Genomic DNA, 23201 nt, shown 5'->3' with positions numbered 1-23201 from the left:
GAAAAAAGCAAAAAAAAAAAAAAAAAAAAAAAAATAGTGTTGGGTAAACTGGATGTCCACATGCAAAAGAATAAAGTTGGAGCCTTATCTTACACCATATACAAAAATTAACTGCAAGATGAAAAAGATCTAACTGTAAGGCCTGAAACTACAAAACTCCTAGAGGAAAAAAACATAGGGAGAAAGCCTCATGACACTGGATTTGACAATTACTTCTTGGATATGACACCAAAAGCATAGGCAATAAAGCAAAAATAGATAAGTGGACTACATTCAACTTAAAACCTTTGGTACAGTAAAGGAAACCAGCAACAAAGTGAAAAGGAGTATCATCCACCCTAAAGAAAGATGGAAACCCTACTATATGCTACAATATGCATGAGACTTGAGGATATTATGCTAAGTGAAATAAGCCAGTCACAGAAAGACAAATACTGAAAGATTCCAATTTTATGATGAATCTCAAGTAGTCAAATACTCAGAAACAGAAAGTAGAACGATGGTTGCCAGGGTCTGGGGAGAAGGGAAAAAAGAGAGTTGTTAAATGGACATAGAGTTTCGATTCCTCAAGATAAAAAGTTCTAGATACCTGTTGCAAAACAATGTGCTGTAGTTAACACTACTGTACTGTACGCTTAAAAATGTTTAAGATGTATATTTTAGATGTATTTGTGTGTACATATAGGTGCATATAAGTCACATTTGCATACATTTTTCTAAAAATATGGTTATTACAGATTAAATATACAAATTTATTTATAAGCTATAGTACTTTTCAATAAATATTTTATACTATGTAAACAAAAAAAAAAAAGGAAAGAAAGAAAATGGCTTACTTGTTCTCAGATGTGCTATTCTCAGAGGCCTTAACAAATGGTGCCCCTATCACATAACCACTACTGTACTGTACACTTAAAAATGTTTAAGATGTATATTTTAGATGTATTTGTGTGCACATATAGGTGTGTACAAGTCACATTCGCATATATTTTCTAAAAATATGGTTATTACATATTAAATATACATATTTATTTATTAGGTATAGTACCCATTCAATAAATATTTTAAACAATGTAAAAAAAAAAAAAAGGAAAGAAAGAAAATGGCTTACTTGTTCTCAGATGTGCTATTCTCAGAGGCCTTAACAAATGGTGCCCCTATCACATAACCCAGAGCATATCCAACCACTCCTGAAGCTTCTGCAAGACCTACAAATGAATATTGAATATCAAGCAACTTCTTAAGCCAGCTTTGTCATAAGATGATAAACATTAATTGACTGAAATGAATTACCTCTGAAAGCTTTTTCTAGCATTTTGTATTAGAGTTCTCCAGAGAAAGAGAACCAATATTATATATGTATAATACCAATATTATATATACACACACACTGATGGATTTTGAGAAACTGTTTCAAACAATTGTAGGACCTAACAAGTTCTAAATTTGTAGGGCAGGCCAACAGGTTGGAAATTCAAGTAAGAGCTGATGTTGCAGTATTGAGCAGAATTGCTTCTTCTTTGGGAAAACTCAGTCTTGGCTCTTAGGAACTTCAACTGATCGGATGAGGCCTGGCTACATTATGGAGGTGATCTGCTTTACTCAGCGTCTACTGATTGTAATTGTTAATCACATAAAAAAAAATAGCATCACTAAAACATCTAGACTAGTGTTTGGCCAAACAACTGGGTGCCATAAATTAGTCAAGCTGTCACGTAAAATTAACCATCATGCATATTGACCAATGCATGTATTGGAGAAACTCAGATAATTTAATTATATAATTCATTATACCTTATTTAATCAATATATTTATGTAATATAAATAAATGTTTATCCTCAATATAAATATAAACTTAATATACTTTATTTCACTTTAATTTGTGGGACTATAGTAAGATGATATTTTAACATTATGATAACTTTTCCAGGGTGGCAACATATGGCAATACAGTAAGCTTCTCTCTGCAGTGTATAGATGTGTTTTAATTTTTATTAAGTGGAACCAAAAGTAAAACCAGCAGATTTTCTGCCACCTTTGACCAGTGCTAATAAATTACTGCAATTTCTTTTCTAAAAGCAAACATAAATATGAATATTATCTACTTTAGTTTATTGGCATGACTTTTCTTCTGCTGGAAAATAATTATTTTTGTGCAAAATTCTATTTTCTTTTAATTAACTTTCACAATAAGTATGTAGAAACAACTTTTTTTTTCCAAAAATGGTAATTAGATAATCTTGAACAAATCGAGGCTCTATCAGGACCAGAATCTACTGCAATATAAGAAAGTACACATTATTCTGAGGTATATCCAGGATTACTTACTGTAGGATATAGTACCGGAAGACATTGTAAATAGGGGATACTACACTGTGTTTATTTAAATAACATATCATTTCTCTCCTTCATAGGATGAACAACATTATGTTTTCAATTAACTTCAAAATATCAGAGGCTGAAAAAAGAATGAGTTAATATATATAAAGAGCTTAGTATAATGATAATTGTTTCAGCACCATACTGACTGTAGTACTGAAGAGGTATAAAACAATGTCCTATTTCCCTTATGGACATGATGGCAGCAGCTTCCCACCTGCATCCCCAAAGTTTAAACAAGCAATTACTCAAGCAATTCAATGCAGTAATTTTACATTTTTTTGCTAGAGAAATGAACATCAGCCTACATAGTTTAATATGACTATATATACGTATAGTTTTTATTACTTAAGAAAGAATGTATTTTCTCTATTGCTCTATATACTTTTAGTGACCTTCAGATGACTTGTCTAATCTCAAGCACCTCCTCAGAATTCGGTGGCTCAATATGATTTTAAAGTTAAGCATACCAGTTACCATTTATTACCATATTATCATAAGGGTTAATAATTAGCACTTCTATATCAGTTTAAATATGCACACCAAAATGTAAAAGCTTAATGAAAATTCAAAATGGGTCAATTGTGTTAGAGGAGGGAAAAAACTTGCCTAAATAGGTACCAGCTGAGTGTGTGGCGACGCTGTCATCAATATAGGTTAATCCAAGGATATAAATAGGCATTCCTGCTATTCCCTGCACAGTCTGCCCAAGGATAAAGAAAGATACATATTTTGATTGGAATGATAATGTTCTTTTCTGGCAAGTTTTGATAGCCATTGATTCTTGGCAAATACCTTTTGAAAAGAGGATAATTACATTTTTGTAAATAGAATTCAGAAGTTAAACATACAACAAATATGCAGTATTCTTTATCAGATATTTTACTTTTTATAAGCTCTTTCCATCATTATGCTTTTTTTCTTTTAGTTAATATTTTATTTACAATAAATGTAGTAGCAATAATCATGTTCTCAGAAAAATGCAGTGATAAAAGAAAATTATGTGAATACTGGAAAGATGCATGTATAAACCAAAATATAAATGTGTATGCACAATTGTATACACACACTTAAGTGTGCATAGATATGTCTGTATACATATGCATTTACATACTCACATATACATATATAATTCTTCTTAAATTTGGCAGCTGGTTGACCTGACTTTGGACCCCAGGACAAAATTATTTCTAATGTTCTGGATTACCTGAGTTATCAAAGATTACCTTCTGAGTTTAGTTCTATGTCGATTTCTTTATATTAACTTTACATCACTCTAAATAATTTCTCATTTTAGACTAACTTCTAGAATACAGATTCATAAGCACAAGGCATTACACAATACAAATTTCTTTCTATTAGAGTTAGTTATTATATGGTCATCCACTAGATTTTAAACTCCTTTAGGTCACAGTATATGGGTATTTCTTATGCTTTTTTTATTCACATTGTTATAGAGCAGTACTAAATAAATGTGTAATTACATTTATTATTAGATTGGTAGGTACAGGCAATACTATTAGATCATATTGATTGTGACCATTTTGGTTGAAATTTAACAAATGCCCTTAAAATATTAGGGTGGAAAGCTTATTAAAGTGCTGATTGCGAAATAGTACACAAATGGAAATTTTCAACTGGCTTAGTATCCATATGGGATGATATGTTAGTCCATATCAAATGAGAGGAAGTCTCTAGAATTGTGATTCAAATGCTGATGGTTCAATTTTATATAGGCATACATATTAACTTGTGGTGAGATCAGATTCAGTGTCATATTTCCAACAACCTGCCCTCTTAGTTCCTTGAACTCCCCTCCTCTCACACATTGTACTCTACCCACCTCAGCTACTCATTTTAAATGTCAAAAATAATAACTACAAACCTTCCCTAATTGCAATTTCAAGCATCTGCTCTAAGCACCACTGTCTTTCCAGCTCACTCCTTCTAGTAACCCAATTCCAACAATCATTAAAACTCACCAGGACCTATAATCCATTTACTCTGTTCCTTTTCACTATCCTAATGTTCCCTTCATGTCCTTACTACTCTCATTATCATAAGAACACTTTTAATTTTCTTGCTCTCTTTCAGGTCATTCCCCTGGTAAAACTGCAGCCCTAGTCAAATTAACTCTTTCCCCCACTCTATACCTACATGCTTTTAAAGCTGAATGTGGCTGGAGAAAAATACACAACCGTGCAAATCCTACTTTGAATTCAAGGTTAATATATTCAAGGAACTCCTGCATGCTCCTGACAATCAAAAAATAGATCCCTAGTCTATTTACTCTTCCATTTTCCAAGAAAATTCAACTTGTGGGTGGGACAAGAAAGGACAGTGGGACAACATAGCTTAGGATAATGATTAGAGTGTGTTTGAAAAATGCTAAATTTCATATTAAGGAACATAAAATCAGCTATAAATGAAGAGAAATAACAACAAGGAAAATCTGATAAAGGGAGAAAGTAGGTATTACTGTACTGGAGGTTCCATTGAAAAGAAGGAACTTTTCTGTCTTTGTTATATGAGTAACTTTAAAGAATTGGTGGGTATAGTCAGAGAGCTGGGTAATAGACATTTAGGAAGTTCTCAGTAAAGGGAAAGTGTACTGAAACCATGGGTGTGTGTGGTGGTCACTTAAATGTAGATCTCCAGGAACTAAAGATCAGAATGTAATGCAGGTGTTCTCATGAACTTGTGGAGAAAACTCAATTTTAACATCTCAAAGATGTGAGTATGTTATCTATATGTTATCTGAGTCACAGGGGCTAGAGATTAACAGGTCATCAGTGCAGATAACTGGGATGGGGTTTGGGGAGCAGGGATAGTAGGAAGTAGTTGTAAATGGACTGTACCAGACAGGTTCAGACCACTCATAAGAGAAGATGAGTATAACTGATAACTAGAGATTATAGAAAGAGGACAGAGTCAGAGAGATGTGTAGAAAAGATGGGCCGGCCCCGTGGCGCACTCGGGTTGCGATCCCCTTACCGGTCACGAAAAAGACAAAAAAAAAAAAAAAAGAAAAGAAAAGAAAAAGAGAAGGATAGGAGAAAAAAGGATAAAATAAGAGAATATAGAAACTTTGTGTGTGTATGTTTGTGTATGTGTGTGTGTATAAACTGAGATATGAACATAGAGTAGAAAAGTCATTATGTAAGAACTAAACTTTCAAACACAATAAGTTGAATATCTGCATAGATAGATGTATGAAATGAGCACTTCTACCACAAAGACTGTTTACTTTATTTCTACTTCCCTAATACTAAGTGCAGAGTCACCCTGTAAATGCCCTACAATTCATCTAACAAAACCTATTTAGATCCAGCAATCCCACTTCAAAAGAATGGAAATCATCATGTTGAAGAGATGCCTAAACTCCCATGTTCATCACAGATCTATTTACAATAGCCAAGACATGAAACCAACTTAAATGTCCATCAACAGACTCCTGGATAAGGAAAATGTGGTATATATACACAGTGGAATACTACTCTACCATAAAAAAGAACGAAATTCTGCCATTTGCAGCAATATGGATGAGATTGGAGAAGAAAATTATGTTAAGTAAAATAAGCCAGACACAGAGAGAAAAATACCACATGATACTGCATGTCCTCACTGATAAGTGGAAACAAAGAAAGAAAGAAAGAAAAAAAGAGAGACAGAAAGAGAGAGAGATAAAGAGAGAAAGAAAGAAAGAAAAAAACAACAAAAGTATGTTGAACTTCCAGGAGAGAACCAGTCTATGCTTACTAGAGGTAGGTGGGGGAGAGGGAGAGGGGATTGGGAGAGATGGGTATGGGGCATGAAGAATAATTACTATTCGTAATAATGAATATGCTAATAATATTGATTTGATCATCACATGTCATACACAGCTGATGGTAGTCAATGCTGTACTCCAAAAATATGTATAATTAATTATGTTTCAACAAATAAATAAATAAAAGTTTGAAAACCACCCTCTTTAAGTATACTAGTATCCAAAGAAGGATCAATAAATCAATAGCTTTCTAAGAAATGCACACACACGAAAAATACAGTTCTGTGAAACTTCAAATAACATTTATCTAGTAAGAATAGTGAAAAGATTGTGGAATAAATTGAAAATAAAAAACAAATTGAAGAAGTCACCAATCTTTTTAGATTCAAGTACTGTGTCAAAGAGCAGCTCTCATTTTCGAATGGTAGGAGTAGCTAGAAAAGGAATCTGACCCTTTTTTGTGTGTCTTCCACAATGTGTTTTAATTAATCCCTTTATTCTCACCTTGTTTAGTGATTTTGGTCACATAAATTGATATGAATGGATGAATATGCAGACAGACAGGAATCACAGTCTACTTAAGTTCCTTGAGCCAATAGTTTAAGTAAATACTGATTAGATGCATGACAGTATATTTTAAAATCTTACCTTCAATTTCTACCTTCATTTCATAACTTCTATTATTAAAGAATGGAAAGGCGAAGAAAAGTGACCCAACTCCAATTAAAAAGGAGGAAACTGCCATCCATGTTGTTCTTTTTGCTCTCCCTCCATAGTATGCTACAAATATTGCTATCAGGAAAGATGAAATATCATAACTAGATTGCAGTACTGACTCCTCAATGATTTTCAGATAATAATCCTTCTGAAAATTGGCAATGCTCACATCTACAAGACCAAATATCATACCTGAAATGTAAAAAGAAAAAAGAAAGCAAGAATCTGCATTTTAAGAGACAAAATAGATCACAATTAAAATTATTACAAAAAAAAAACAATTTACATTGATATAAGTTTATTTTACATTGTTCTGATGTTTAAACACTGTAAGCATGTAAAGATTCCCTTTCTAACATAAGCCAGGCACAGACAGAGATACACCATATGTCCTCACTCATAAGTGGGAGCTAAGAAAGTATGAAAGAGAGACAGAGAGAGACAGAGAAAGAGAGGAAGGAAGGAAAGGAAGGACGGGAAGGAAGGAAGGAAGGAAGGAAGGAAGGAAGGAAGGAAGGAAGGAAGGAAGGAAGGAAGGAAGGAAGGCCACAATAAAACACAACTTTCAGAAGGAGAGAGAAGTCCTATAGTCACCAGAGTAATTGGATAAGGGATTCAAAGAGTAATTATGATATGTAATGATGAACATGCTAATACTATTGATTTGATTATCACATACTATATACAGATACTGATAGTCAATTCTGTACCCCATAAATATTTATAATTGAAAGTAAATAAATAATTTTTTTAGGAATGAATAAATAAAAATAAAACACAAATATGCTTTAACCTCTAGGAAATATTTGCTAATTAAATTTTTGAAGCTATTTGTTAACTACCTCTATGAGTAATTTACTGAAGAATGCTGACTATTGTATCTCACTTAGTACTGATCCTTATTTAAATGTATTATATTTCAACTATAAAAATTAATAAGTAATCTAATAATTGTTTATTTACCATCTAGAATAGGAAATAAAACATTATCGAAATATTTGAAGCCCAGCATGTACTTCCCAAACACATTCTTCTCCCTCCCCTCCATAATCAGTATCCTGTATTTGACGTTTACCAGTTTTGAGCCTTTTAGATAATGCATAAATTCTTAAACAATATAGAGTATTGTTTTTCATGTCCTTGAGCATTAAATAAATGCTATAATACTATGTGCATTTCTATCTGTAGGCATCCAACTAGAAAAAAAAATCATGCTAAGTGTTTGAAACAAAAATAAACTGATAGAGGGATTGGTTACAAAAGCAGTACATTTATTAGAGCAAAAAGGGAAAATGGTTATTAATCAAAACTCATGATATCTATATAACCAAAGTTTCTGAAGCATGGGCTGCTGCTACTACTGTTAGAACTGCAATCGCTACCTCTTTTTGCAGGAAGCTAGGTGCTCATACTCTTTCTGATGGCTATGAGAGGCAGCTAACAGTCGCCTGCTGATTCTGCTGCTCCTACCGTTGGCCAGAGCCAGAGCCCAGGAGCACTGTAATGCTGAATCATCCACTGTTGCTGCTGCTGATGGAACCACATTTATTCCTGAGCATAAATACCAGCATTGCTCCTGCTGCTAAAAACCCTACTAGAAACAGGAAAAAATAGAGGCTTCCCTTCGCCTCTTTTCAAATCTACCGTCAGCCTGTCCCTGGCAACACCTAAGTGGAAGCCAGCTGGCAAGGAACACTGGGAAGTGTAGTTTACAGGCTGCCAGTCCCCTTGCAAATAGGCGAGTCCAAAAGGGAAGCAATGGAGCTAATGGCCAACAGACACATAACTTGAAAAGTTCACCCTTTATACTACTCAGGATACATTTTCATCCTTATTCCCATATTTGAACTTCCATATCAAACAAATAGCAACACCATCATACTTCTGCCTAATATATTGCAATTATCATTCTTACAAGGATGCCCTTACTCTTTCCCAAAAAAGAGAGACACATAGTCCAATCGGTTGCCAAATTCATCTCAGGGTGATGTTAATCCTTCTAGTTTAGTCACAAACTTGAATAGATTTTCTTTAACCTAAAGACTAAATTGCAAAGGTAACTGCCAATAATTAAGCAAACATATAGCAGTCCTAAATAAACTTGAGAGAATTGTATTGCTGAAGAAACCACAAGCTAGACTAGCAGCCACAACTAGTTTAACAGACTAACACCATCAAGAAACAAGATATAAAAACTTTGCTGCACCCAAGAGAGGAATTTTTTTCAACTCTCACTTGAGATGTGGCCAAGGAGGATAATGGCCAAGAGAGGAATTAAGTCCTACCAGTAACTTAGTCCATCTCTAGGATGGAGGTATTAATTTCCCTTCTAACTGAGGCATATTCTGTAACCTAGAGACAAATTTACAAGGTTATCTACCTTACCTATAGTACAAATAGAAAAATAAAATAGGAAGGGAAAGAGAAAGAGAAAAAATAATTGGAATACATACATACACATATATATATAAACATACACACACAAATATATGTATGTTTATGTGTGTGCACATAAAACAAACAAGAGAAAGTATACAGCTGCTACAATTTGTATTACTCTAAATGTTTATGAAACTACACTTAATATTTAAAACTTCCTTCTTCTAGTACTCACCCTCTTTTCTACTCCTTGATGCCAGATAACAATACACAGGTTGCTACCTCAAAGCATATCCCCCATTCTCCCCAAAACTTGTTTATCATTGTGTACTAGCTAGAGTCTTATCTGAGTCTTCAACAGGACATCATAATTATCTGCAAGGCTGAGTTTCTGATTATTGAGATATGTAGTAAGATCAGTGAATTCCATGAGCATGAACCTCCTGTTGTACTTTTTCTATAAATTGAGTTTCTTGGTTAGAAGCAATGTGCTGGTAAATATGATCAGGTAAATGATGCATAAGGCATTCATTAAGACCAATTATGAGAGTGGCGCCACATCTTGGTGACAGAAGAAGAACCCATACCCAGTATAAATAACTATTTCAGTGAGGAGAAATTACTGTCCATGCCATAACAGAAGCAGAACTATGTTATCAGCCTTCCACCAGGTAACAGTTGAATTCACTAAGGAATGAAGCCATTTCTTAGATTATGTTGACTTTTCCTGGTAGCAAGGCAGGCCCTCGACAGTGCAATAGCCAGATCAGCTCTGGTGAAGGTAAGGCTGTGCATTCAGCTCTTGTATAAACACCATCCTTGATGTGTTTATCACTATAAACAAGAGCCCATTGAACAAGAGAAAGAATGGCTTAGGGAAAGAGGCTAATATCCACAGGGTGTTTATCTATCTACTTCATTATCGATCATTTCCTATGCAATGGATTTCTTTTGGTGAACATAGAATAACTCTGCCCATTTGGAGAGACACACCATTTGCCCAGTCTTCCTAATCACCAAATGGCAAACCATTAGGCAATGGTCAGCATGGTATCCAGGCAATATGGACAATCAGATATATTGCTCAAAGCTCTGTCCACTGGGAGGATTCTTTTTTTTTTTTTTTTTTCTGTTTTTCATGGCTTCCCCTGACTGGGGCTATAATGTCAACACACTTCCACCTTTGAAAAACTACAGAGGCCCACCAGAAGCAATGTCTCTTTCTTAACAGTGAGTGGTGCAAATGAAGAAACTTTCCCTCCATTGTAAGAGATAGCCTTACATACTTCAAAGCAATTAGTCCCTAGAAGCATTACTAAAGTAGCAAACAAATTTTTGGTATGTAAGATATTTCCTCCCCAGGACAGACTTTATATTAGTCATTCCAGGAAGTCTAGATCTGATTCTAACTATGAGCATGGCAGCAATAAGGCGTAGTGGGATGGGTCATGAGGGGAATCAGCATTCCCTTTACTCAAGCAAAGTCAATTTAGTGTCATTAAGCAAGGAATTGTCTTCTCTTCAGATACAGGTGGAATAGTTGCTCCTACTGGCAAAGAAGGTTCAGGATCTGGGGGTTCGTGTTTCTCGGACTAACCAAATTCCACCCAAATGCCTTTATCACAATTTTCAGGGTTTTACTTCACTCAATGTCCCTAATCTCACATAAGTGGTGAGCCTGTAAGTTCAACTTATGTTACAGTTCTGCAACCTGTGAATAAGGATTGGTATTGCTCAAAATAAACCATATGTGGCTAAAAAAGATGAGATTCTTACAGAACCATCAGAGAAGCTCACATGTTTCCTAACCATGCTGCAAACTTCTCATTTTCTTTCTGTAAACCCTCCAGTGCAGTCAGGCAAACCCAGAATCTTTGCAGTCAGAAGTCCCATCATGGTCAGGCAAACCCAGAATCTGCAGTCAGAAGTCCCATCATAGGAGTCAATTGCAGTAGCTATTTGGTCTCCCAAAGCCTTGTCCTCAATAAGAACTCTGTCCTAAGCAATATTTTAAATAACTCTTTTCTCACTACATGCCAAAGACTTCTAGTGAACCACAAACACAAATATCACTGTTTTCATTGCTTTCAAGACAAATCAAGTCAGATAACCAATTCCAGATTCCCATCTTTGAGTGTTTGTTTTGTTTTGTTCTTCCTGGTTGAATTAGTCCATTTTTGTTGCTTATAACAAAATACATGGAACTGGGCGGTTTATAAAGAAAAAAGAAACTAATTGCTTACAGTTTCTGAGTCTGGGAAGTCCGAGGTCCATCTGGTGGTGGAAATAATGACCCCAAGTCTCACACTGCAACATGGCGGAAGCAGAGAGAGCAGAGAGAGAGCAAGACAGACTCTCCTCTCCTTTTAAAGCCCTCAGAACCATGCCCCTGACCATTTTTAATCCATTCACTACTGCACAATCCTACAATTGTATAACCTTTTCAAAGTCTCCACCTTTCACCATAATAGGATTTCCCACCCTCTTAACAGTTACAGTGGGGGCTAAGTTTTAATACATAAAACTTGGGGGACACAATTCAAGTTCCAGTGAGTTCTGGGGAGACATAATTCAATCCACTACATTGGTTCAATGCCTGGTATGGAGTACTGTATCAAAAATCATGACTTTTGTAACTTATAGACAAATTACTTTGATTACATTGGTGAAACTAAAAAAGTTTATTCAAAACCTTTTCAAACTTCTTTATATTATATATCAGAAATTTTTCAAAAAATAAAAGAATAATTATTCTTAATGTACACTTATACACTTTAACCAATCTTAGCCATACTTATCTCTAATAAAATGTTATTCATGTTTTTCCTGAAGAATATACTCTAATATTTTATTTCTAATAGTTTTCATAAAATTAGCTGCAATTCATCGAAGTTGCTTTTTACAGTTTTGCTGTAGAGGGTTAACTCAGCCAGCCCAAGTTGTTAAAAAGGCCCATATTCAGGGCTGGCCCTTGACTAGCTCCTGGAAGATGAGCTCTAAGTCCTTGGAATACTCTGCCTAATAAGAATGCTTTCATATGGCTGAAGTCTTAGACCAGATTGTACCAGTATGATCACAAAGTTTATGCTACCATGTGATTTATGGTGAACACCATTTTTGTTGTGGGGTATGGGGAGTCTGAGTAGCTGAGGTTAGTCATACAGGTGCTGCGTACCTATGTGACTGACCCCCCAAAAAACCCTGGACACCAAGGCTCAGGTAAGCAGCTCTTTGCATGTGTTGTCACATATTGTTGCTGGGTTAATTAAGTATGTCCACATGACTATACTGGGAGAGGACACATAAAGCTTGGGTCTGTTTTTTTCCAAACTTCATCTCATGGGCCTTTTCCCTTTGCTGATTTTAATCTGTGTTGTTTCACTGTAATAAACCATAACCATGAGTATAACAGCTTTTTCTGAGTCCTTAGTCTAATGAATCATTGAATCTGAGTATAGTCTTAGGGACTCCCAAAACAATAGTTAATAAACTTAAAGTTGCCTCCAATTGACATGTCACTGTGTATCATGATATTTTAATTAAGAAAACACTCTCTACAAGTGTGTACGTATCTAGTAAGCACAAAGAAAACACTACTAAATGGAGGATGCTTTCAATTATATTTTGGTGTTGAAATATTTCAACCAAAATATTCCATTCAGAGAATCTTTCTTTGACAAATATTTTTCAACACAAAATTCTTCAGATAAGTTGTCTCAATTTTAAATGTTTCACCAAATTTAGCTATGCAAAGCTATAGGCCTACTTAAGTTCATTCAGTCTTATAAAGAATATAAATTTACCTAATCAAGAATTAAGACACTATCCAAATATCCTTCCCCAAAATAGAAATTTTTATAAAGCACAGTTATAGAATTTTTAAAATAAGTATTGTATGTTACTCAAATTCTCATAGGTTAATTTGTTTAGTTCTTCTATTGGTTTGGGAAGGATGAATTTTAATATCTTCCGATTGTTAAGCTTTGTTTTCGATAATTGTAATTTAACAAAATCTAATATTTAAGTAGTATTAAGCTTCATTCATTGAATACTTTCATTAAAGATTTCCAACTGCTTTTAAACAAAAATGCAACCAAAAATTAGAGAACTTATTTATAGAACAGTTCAAAACCATTATAGGACTCTGAAGTTGATTTATGAAATAGTTATTCAAGGCCCAACATTGTAAAATCTATTGTATCTAGGAGGCAAAGAGAGGCAATGTATGTTAGCAAGATGAAGTACTGATACATATAAACTTGAATGTAAAGAAATATTTGTAAATTTTAAAATATTACAGCTTGTTAGGATGCAATTGTGAATTATTTGTTTACCAATTCCAAGCACATTTCTGCTCCACAGCTTTCTTAGTTCCATAAGAACATTGTCTTTACCATGGTACTGTTCACCAAAATTTGTATTACTATTATTGCCACAGAAATAAATAATTTTATTTTCAATGTTGAAAATTTAAAACAGTAGCATGTACAGCAAAGTCAGATGTTTATCTTCAGCAAAATGAACTTTCAAAGTTTTTCTTTAATTACATAAAAAACAAACCATTATTGAAATTAATTAAGTTCCTGATGGCACTAATATAAAACTGGTATTATTTAACAGTTTGAAAAATTATTATTCTGCTAATGGGGCCAATTCATCACTTTAATTTTCATATGTGGATAGAAAAATTTGTAATAGAAAATGAGCAAAATTAAATTAGAACAGTCATTGAATCTAAATTAAAAAGTCATGTTTCACAGTATTTGGTAAGTAAACCTTCTGCAGCTGCATGTGTTATATCATCTCCTTTCACCTCAGTCTTCTAAAATAACCATTAACTTCAGCAGATTTATGTCTTTTGGTTTTCATGTCGTCAGTAATAGCATCATGGCCCTTTCATAAACAGTAAATGTCAACAGTATGCAAGTCTTCATCAACTTTCTCAAAAATAGTATATACCATTTTTGAGTTCATTGTTCCAAAATGGCTTATTAGAAAATTAAAAAGCATCGCAAAGTAATAAAATCAATAAGTGATGGTAATATATGCTGTAAAATAAATGAAAACACCATGGCAGCAAGGGTGCTTAGACTATTCTCTATATACTCTATGACTTTATTGTTCAGCCTCTGTTTCCTACAAATATTTCAAGTACAACTAATCTATAATTTCTAATGTTTCCCACTGACCCTACCAACAGGTAGCCTAGTGACACACATTCACACATTTTGCAGGTTACAGCATGGGCCATGAGCCATGGCAAATCCGGCTAACACGCCAAGTGAGAGGCAGAACCAGAAGCACCAAAAATTTGCCCAACCACCTATTACTGGAAAGAATTAATTTCATTACTTGATCCAAGATTATTTAATTTATCAGGGAATTCTCTTCACACTGTCCCTGGAAAGAAAGTTTCATTAACATTATATGTAGACAGGGCCTAGAAAGAAAGATGGATTATTGCTGGTTGTCTTTCAGATTTAACTATGTGTCAGAGTAAGGACTCTATTCACCACATGATCTTTACCCACAGTAAAACAAGACCAGAGAACAATCAAGAAGTACAAAGTTGAGGCCAACTAAATCCATCCCAACTTATTTAAATAAACTATTAATAATAGTACTTAGCAAAAAAAAGGAAGGGAGAGGAATTGTGATGAAAAAGTGAGACAAGAGGCATAAATTGGACTGTCCCAGGATAATAGGAATGTATAGTGGACCTATTTAAATAGTAAATTAAAATGAATTCCCTTACAATAAGGCAATTAACTAATATATCTACACACATTGCAGGAGCCTACGAAGCAAGCACACTGGAACCACAAAGTAAAATCTTTTCTATGTAATGGTTCTCCAGCCTCTTCTACTGACAAAGTTTAACATTATGACAGCTGGCAAAGAAAAATACATAAAGGGCCTGGGTACATTTTTACAGAGCAGTCAAAAGGATGAATTTGGAGTTTTAGCATCAATAAACTGATATTGATATTGACAGGCAATGAATTGATGAATTGATTCTGAAAGAATTTGCATTAAGTGCACAATCCGACACAAACTCCTTCATAAAAGAAAAGGAACACATCCAAATTAATTTCGTAAAGCCACTATTATCTGTCACTAAAGACAGACAAAAAAACATTCCAAGAAAACTATAAAGCAATACTCTCACAAAAACAAAAATTATTAACAAAATTTTGGGAAATTTAATCCAGCAATATATTAAAAAAAAGATAAAAATCCAGTCAGGAGAGTTTATCCCAGAATTGCAAGGTAGGTTAAATATCTGAGAATCCAAAAAAAAAAAAAAAGAAGCAATATATAATCTTCATAGAATAAATTTTAAAAACAGTATGATCATCTCAATAGATGCAGGTAAAAGCACTTGATAAAATTCAACCCCAATTCATGATAAACAATTCTCAGCAAACTAAGAAGAGAAGGGAACATCCTCAAACTGATGACGGGTATCTGGAAAAAACCTACAGTTATCATATTCAATTGTGAAAGGCTGAATGCTTTCCATCTAAAAATCAGGAAAAATCAATCAATAACTCTTTACAATTTCTATTCAGCATTGTACTGGAGAGGTCCCACCCAGTGCAATAAGATAATCAAAAGTAATAAAAAGTTTACAGATTGGGAAGAAAAAGTAAAACTATCCGTATTCATAGATAACATGATCATGTGTGTAAAAAATCCTAAGGAATCTGCATTTTAAAAAAAGCTTCTGTATTAGTTTCTGTTGCTTATAACAAAATACCTGGAGAACTGGGTGATTTATAAAGAAAATGAAATTTATTGCTTACAGTCCTGAGGCTGGGAAGTGCAAAGTCCAGGAAGCGTATTTGGTGAAGGCCATGATGGTGGCGACAGTGTTGGCAGGGTATTACATTGCGAGATGGTGTAGCAAAGAGAGCAGAGAGAGACCAACCTCCTCATTCACTCTATTCACTCTCCTTTTAAAGCCCTCAGAACCATGCCCCGACCACCATTATTAATCCATTCACTACTGCTCAGTCCTACAATCTAATCACCTCTTCAAGGCCCCATCTTTCAATTACCATAATAGGATTTCCCACCCTCAACAGTTACAGTAGGGATTAAGCCTCAGTGAGGTTGGGCAGGCATCTATAACAGCACGTCTATAACTAATACGTTAATCTGGCAAACTTGCAGGATAGAAGATCCGAATAAAGAGATACATTGTATCCAGTCATCAGAACATTCAATGTTGTTAAAATGTCAGTTTTCTCCAAATCTATAAAATCAACCAAATCCATATTAAAATCACAGTAAGTCTTTTAAAAAAAATAGGCAAATTGATTCTAAAATTTATATGGAAAGGCAAATTATCTAGAATAGCCAAAACAACTTTATATACATTTAAAAGGGGGGATTTTATTGTATGTAAATTATACCTAAATAAAGTGGAAATATGAAAGAAAGGAAGGGAGGGAGGAAAGCATGGCCTGAGTCTGGACATAATGAAACATCAAACAGACCAGAATGAAGTTCAAACCACTTAATGAAAGACCTATAGTCTTTAAGACTTTCAAGGACATAAGAAACAGGGAAAGAATGGAGTATTCAGTTTAAAGCAGACTTTAACCTGACCTTAATATCACTTTAATATGACAACTAAATGCAACATATGTTGCTGGATAGAATTCTGGGTCAAAAGGAAAAGGACAAAATATTGAGACAATTGGTGACATATGAATGGGCCACTAGTTCATAATTAGATGATAGTATTGCACTAATATTCCTGACTGGGAGGAGTGTATGATGCCTATGTCGGAGACTGTCTCACTTTGGTAAAACACACTGCAATAGTTAGCAGTAATGGGACCCCAAGTCTGAAAAAGTCCATACTAATATGTAGAGGGAAAGAGACTGAAGGTACACACGTGGTAAAAAATGTTACACAGACCAGAATGAAGTTCAAACCACTTAATGAAAGACCTATAGTCTTTAAGACTTTCAAGGACATAAGAAACAGGGAAAGAATGGAGAAGTATTCAGTTTAAAGCAAACTTTAATCTGACCTTAATATCACTTTAGTATGACAACTAAATGCAACATATGTTCCTGGATAGAATTCTGGGTCAAAAAGAAAAAGGAGTAAATATTGAGACAATTGGTGACATACGAATAGGCCACCAATTCATAATGAGATGGTAGTATCACACTGATATTCCTGACTGGGAGGAGTGTATGATGGTTATGTAGGAGAATGTCTCACTATGGGAAGCACACTGCAATAGTTAGCAGTAATGGGACACCAAGTCTGAAAAAGTCTATACTAGTATGTAGACAGAAAGAGAGACTGAAGGAACACATGTGGTAAATGTTACTGGGTGACAGGAATGCAGAAGTTCTTGGTTTCGCCTTTGCATCCTATCTGCATTTTTAAAATCATTTCAAAATTGTTTAAAATGTAGCTAAAAATAATAAATAGATCAATTAATAAATTTTAAAATTAAGATATATATCATTTATATGAATGCAAGGCTCCGTTCTATACCAGAACTGAGCTAATAACCTAGATGAATTCAGTTAAGTGATGGAGCTAAAACCATTCACTGTCAACTGCTTGTTCAAATACCTTCAATGGCTACTCATTACCCACCTAATAAGGTGATTAAATTAAATGAGATAATGCTTGTAAAGCACCTTATTCATGATTCAGCACAGTGGGAAGTAAATACCTTTTAGTATCCTTTCAAAATTCTGTCTGGTGTTTAAAGGCCTTCACAGTCTGGCCACAATCTGTCTTTTTTTTTTCTTTTTTAATTCATTTATGCATTCAATACATGTTTATTGAATGTCTTCTCTGCTTCAATCCCTATATTAGGTCCTGGGAAGATGCAATGAATCATATAAAAATAATTTCCCCCTTACGGTGCTTAGATGAAAATATTATCCAGCCAAACTTGTCATTCACCATTCTGAAACAACCCTTTCTGAAACAAAGCACTCATTCATTCATTCGTTTCCTTATTCAATAAATACTCCTAATACTCCTTAATTATATCCCTGACTGTCAGAACTGTACCTAAATACTAATGCATGGTTCAAATGCCTCTTCCTCCAAGAAACTTCTTTGATGATCTCAGGACAAACTGATGTGTCCTTCTCATGTGGTTCTTACCACATACAGACTTTTTATTGCACTTATTTAGACATGACATTTCAGTGCAAAATGAGATCAGATTTGGCAAATTCCAATGTCATCGGTGTAAAGAGGCTAATAAAAAACCTAGATATAATGGGGGTGGTGGGAGTTGTGATCAAGTAGAGAATGTATGCCCCATCTAAAGGTGGTCAAATTCACATTCTTCTGCAAACTTTGTAGGCAAAAATAAACACCCTGGAGTTTCAGTTCTCTAATATAGATTACTTGAAGTCCCACCCCACACCCTCAATTCAGATGAGGAAACAAGATCCAGTAGAAAGTGGCTTAGCCAGAGTATCTCAAAACTGTGGACAAAGTAGGAACAATCTGGTAATCACAGACAGTTTTCAACCTTATTTTAAGCTCCAAGTGATTCAACGCCGAACTTCTCAGAGTTGGTGACCGAATAAGGTTCAATGACTCAACAACACCGACTCTCCAGCCGGCTATCTGAAGGCCAGGCCCCTGTCACCCACACTGTGTAGAATGGACTGTGTCAATCAGGTGCTGCAGGTGAGCAATGAGAGGAGTCCGAGCCTCCCAGTAACTTGCTTTGATTCTGGTCATGCGTTGCAAGTGGCTTAGCCAGAGTATCTCAAAACTGTGGACAAAGTAGGAACAATCTGGTAATCAGAGACAGTTTTCAACCTTATTTTAAGCTCCAAGTGATTCAACGCCGAACTTCTCAGAGTGACCGAATAAGATTCAATGACTCGACAACACCGTCTCTCCAGCCGGGTATCTGAAGGCCAGGCCCCTGTCACCCACACTGTGTAGAATGGACTATGTCAATCAGGTGCTGCAGGTGAGCAATGACAGGAGCCTGTCATTGCAGCGCGTCCTCCACACACCACACCTCCCTGTGCCGCCTCACCACGCGGGCAACCCGGGGCGGCCGCGCCGCTGCCCTCCCAGGACGAGCCCGCCCCTCAGGCTCACCTTGACATATGGTCAAGGTTCAGCAGACAAAGAAGCAGCAGCGAACGTTGTTAAAACGCTGGCAGCAGGGGATGACTATGCAGCCCAAGCCACGAGGCCCCTCCAAACTGTCGTTCAGTTGTGGTTCTGGCGGCTTCTGGAAAATGGGGGACTTGGCCCTTTTCTTCTTTTGGAATCTGCGGAACCTTATCAGGGCCGCTGGCAACGTTGTCAGATACGCGGGTCTTCCCCCGGCCTCCCCGGTCTCAGTGCCCTCGGCAGGCCGGGCCTGCGCTGCCCCAGGCTGCTCTTGCACTCGGGCTTCCTTCATGGCCTCGCCAGGCCCTGCCGCGGCTCGGGCGCGGCTCACCCTGCGCTGCTCCGGGCGTCGCTACTGGTGCTTTCCCAGGACGCGGGCGGCCGACCCTTCCTGAGTCAACCCCAAAGCCCGCCGGGCGAGAGCGTCCGAGGACTGGGGAGCCGAAAGGGCGCCTGCAGCCAAGCCTCGAGAGGGAACGTTCCTCCTCCGCGGGAGGCCAACGTCCCCGCACGGGGGTTGACAGTTGCCCTGGGAGAACGTCCAAGGCTGTTTTCCTTCTTTGCTTCCACGTCGGGAAGGAAAATGAAAAAAGCTAGAGTAATGGAAGTCAAAGAATGCTAGTACTTATTTAATACTTACTCATTAGGAAGCAAGGAAAGAGAAATATGCAAAAATGGGATAGTGGAACTGTCCCCCAATTTCCTCAGACTACTTTATTGTGGTGTCTTTTCCAACTGGACAATCTCACTAGAAACAGCCTGAAAAATTGTTGAAGGACCAGGAGAGACCAGAAGACATGGAAAAGACACTTCCACCACAATGATAGATTTGGAAGAACAGATATCAGAAAATATTGACCCAAAGATTTCCCTTAAGTGGTTTACACATAGAAATTATTGTCTTAGAAACTCTATCCCTGCCCAAGAACAGAAAGAATTATTATTTTCTTCACTAAATGAGGTCATGAGACCCAGAGGATGATTATTTCCCCAGGTATAAAAACCTAAACTGGAGAGAAAGAATGTAAGAGAACAGTAACAGGATACAAAACGCATGTTTTATATGAAAATGGTACTTCTTACTGGTTTTCTTTTATTTTGTCAATATACAATGTGGTTGATTATTGTGGCCCATTACCGAAACCTCCCTTCCTCCTTCCTCTCCCCGCTCCCTCCCAACAACCTCATATCTGTTCACTTGTATCAACTTCAAGGAATTGTAATTGTTGTTTCTTCTCCCCCCCCCAGTTTATTTATGTATGTATTTATTTATTTTTAGCTCCCACAAATAAGTGAGAACATGTGACATTTCTCTTTCTGTGCCTGACTCGTTCACTTAATATAATTTTCACGAGGTCCATCCATGTTGTTGCAAATGGCAGTATTTCATTCTTTTTTTTATAGCAGAGTAGTATTCCAATGTGTAGATATACCACAGTTTCCATATCCACTCATCTGATGATGGACATTTGGGCTGGTTCCAACACTTAGCTATTGTAAAGAGTGCTGCAATGAACACTGGAAAACAGGTATACCTTCGACTTGATGATTTCCATTCCTCTGGGTATATTCCCAGCTAGGTCATATGGTAGATCTATCTGCAATCGTTTGAGGAACCTCCATACCATTTTGCATAGAGGATGCACCATTTTGCAGTCCCACCAACAGTGTATGAGAGTTGCTTTTTCTCCACAACCTCACCAGCATTTATCATTCACAGTCTTTTGGATATTAGCAATCCTAACTGAGATGGTATCTCAGTGTAGTTTTGATTTGCATTTCCCAAATGCTGAGTGACGTTAAGCATTTTTTCATGTGTCTGTTGGCCATTTGTATATCTTCTTTTGAGAAATGCCTATTTAGCTCCTTTGCCCTTTTTTAATTGGGTTACTTTTTTTTGTTGTAAAGTTGTTTAAGTTCCCTGTATATTCTGAATATTAGTCTTTTGTCAGATGTATATGTTGAAAATATTTTCTCCCACTCTGTTGGTTGTCTTTTCACTCAGTTAATTATTTCTTTTGCTGTGCAGAAGCTTTTTGGTTTTATATAATCTCATTTGTTTATTTTTCCTTTAGTCACTTGTGCTTTTGGGGTCATATTCATGAGGTCTGTGCCCAGTCCCACTCCCTGGAGTGTTTCTCCTGTGTTTTCTTTAAGAAATTTTATTGTTTCAGGGTGTCCTGGCCCTTTTTAATTCTTTAATCCATTTTGAGTTGATTTTGGTATATGGCAGGAGGTATGGGTCTAGTTTCATTCTCCTGCATCTTGATATCCAGTTATCCCAGCACCATTTGCTGAAGAGGCAGTCTCTTCACCAGTCTATAGGCTTGGTTCCTTTGTCAAAGATCAGATGACTGTAGGTGTGCAGGTTGATTTCTGGATTCTCTATTCTATTCCATTGATCCATGTGTCTATTTTTATGCCAGTACCATGCTGTTTTGGTTATTATAGCTTTCTAGTATGTTTAAAGTCAGGTAGTGTTATGCCTCCAGCTTTATTTTTTATGCTCAGAATTGTTTTGGCTATTTGTGGCCTTTTGTTATTCCATATAAATGTCTGGATAGTTCTTTCCACTTCTGAGGAAAATGTCATTGGAATTTTGATGGGGATTGCATTGAATTTGTATATCACTTTGGGCAGTATGTACATTTTCACAATGTTGATTCTTCCAATCCAAGAGCACGGAGTAGCTATTCTTATATCTGATAAAATAGACTCTAAACTAAAAACCATAAAAAGAGATAAAGAGGGCCACTACAGAATGGTAAAAGGATTCGAAAATGTCATTGGAATTTTGATGGGGATTGCATTGAATTTGTATATCACTTTGGGCAGTATGTACATTTTCACAATGTTGATTCTTCCAATCCAAGAGCACGGGCTATCTTTCCATCTTCTTGTGTCTTCTTTAATTTCTCTCAACAGTGGTTTGAAGTTCTCATTGGAGAGATTTTTCACATCCTTGGTTATTGATTAACTCTATTCCTAAGTATTTTATTTTTTTGGTGGCTATTTTAAATGGCCTAGTTTTCTTGATTTCTCTTTCTGCATGTTCACTATTGGAGTATAGAAATGCTACTGATTTTTGTGTGTTGATTTTGCATCCTGCAACTTGGAAAGAAGGAGATAGACACTAATACCATAATAGCAGGGGACCTGCACACCCCACTATCAATAATTGGACGGATCGTCTAGTCAAAGAATTAGCAGAGAAACACAAGATCTAAACAACACTCTAGACCAATGAGTTTTTTTGTAGAGGCTTTGGGCTGTTCGATATATAGGATCATGTCATCTGCAAACAGACATAGTTTGACTTCATCTTTTCCAATCTGGATGCCCTTTATATCCTTCTCTTCTCTGATTGCTCTGGCTAGTACTTCCAACACTATGGTGAATAGGAGTGGTGAGAGTGGGCATCCTTGTCTAGTTCCTGTTCTTAATGGAAAAGCTTTCAGCTTTTCCCCATTCAGGATGATATTGGCAGTGGGTTTATCATATATGGCTTTAATTATGTTGAGATACTTCCCGTCTATACCTAGCTTGTAGCGAGTCTTTATCATGAACGGGTGTTGAATTTTGTCAAATGCTTTTACAGCATCTATAGAGATGATCATATAGTCCTTGTGTTTGATTTTATTGACATGGTGTATCACATTTATTGATTTGCATATGTTGAACAAACCTTGCATCCCTCGGATAAATCCCACTTGATCATGGTGTACAATTTTGTGTATGTGTTGCTGTATTCTGTTAACTAGTATTTTATTGAGGAATTTTGCATCGATATTCATCAAGGATATTGGCCTGTAGTATTCTTTTTT

General features: G+C 36.0%; 1 protein-coding gene across 1 annotated transcript in view; it reads right to left on the bottom strand.

The window, feature by feature from the left end:
- LOC103607514 (solute carrier organic anion transporter family member 6A1-like) overlaps positions 1 to 19669 on the bottom strand; it is a gene marked incomplete at its 3' end in the record, with an annotated part of 35702 nt that extends 16033 nt beyond the window's left edge. Inside the window, 4 exon segments of the mRNA XM_008592011.1 lie at positions 1112 to 1208; positions 2990 to 3175; positions 6798 to 7058; positions 19360 to 19669. Coding sequence (XP_008590233.1) covers positions 1112 to 1208; positions 2990 to 3175; positions 6798 to 7058; positions 19360 to 19669 — 854 coding nt within the window.
- Positions 19670 to 23201: the final 3532 nt, after the last annotated feature.

Source organism: Galeopterus variegatus, unplaced genomic scaffold (genome assembly GCF_000696425.1).
Source record: "Galeopterus variegatus unplaced genomic scaffold, G_variegatus-3.0.2 Scaffold7499, whole genome shotgun sequence".
Taxonomy (NCBI): Eukaryota; Metazoa; Chordata; class Mammalia; order Dermoptera; family Cynocephalidae; genus Galeopterus; species Galeopterus variegatus.
The sequence above is the reverse complement of the archived record's forward strand: the minus strand, read 5'-3'. Positions and strand labels throughout refer to the sequence as shown.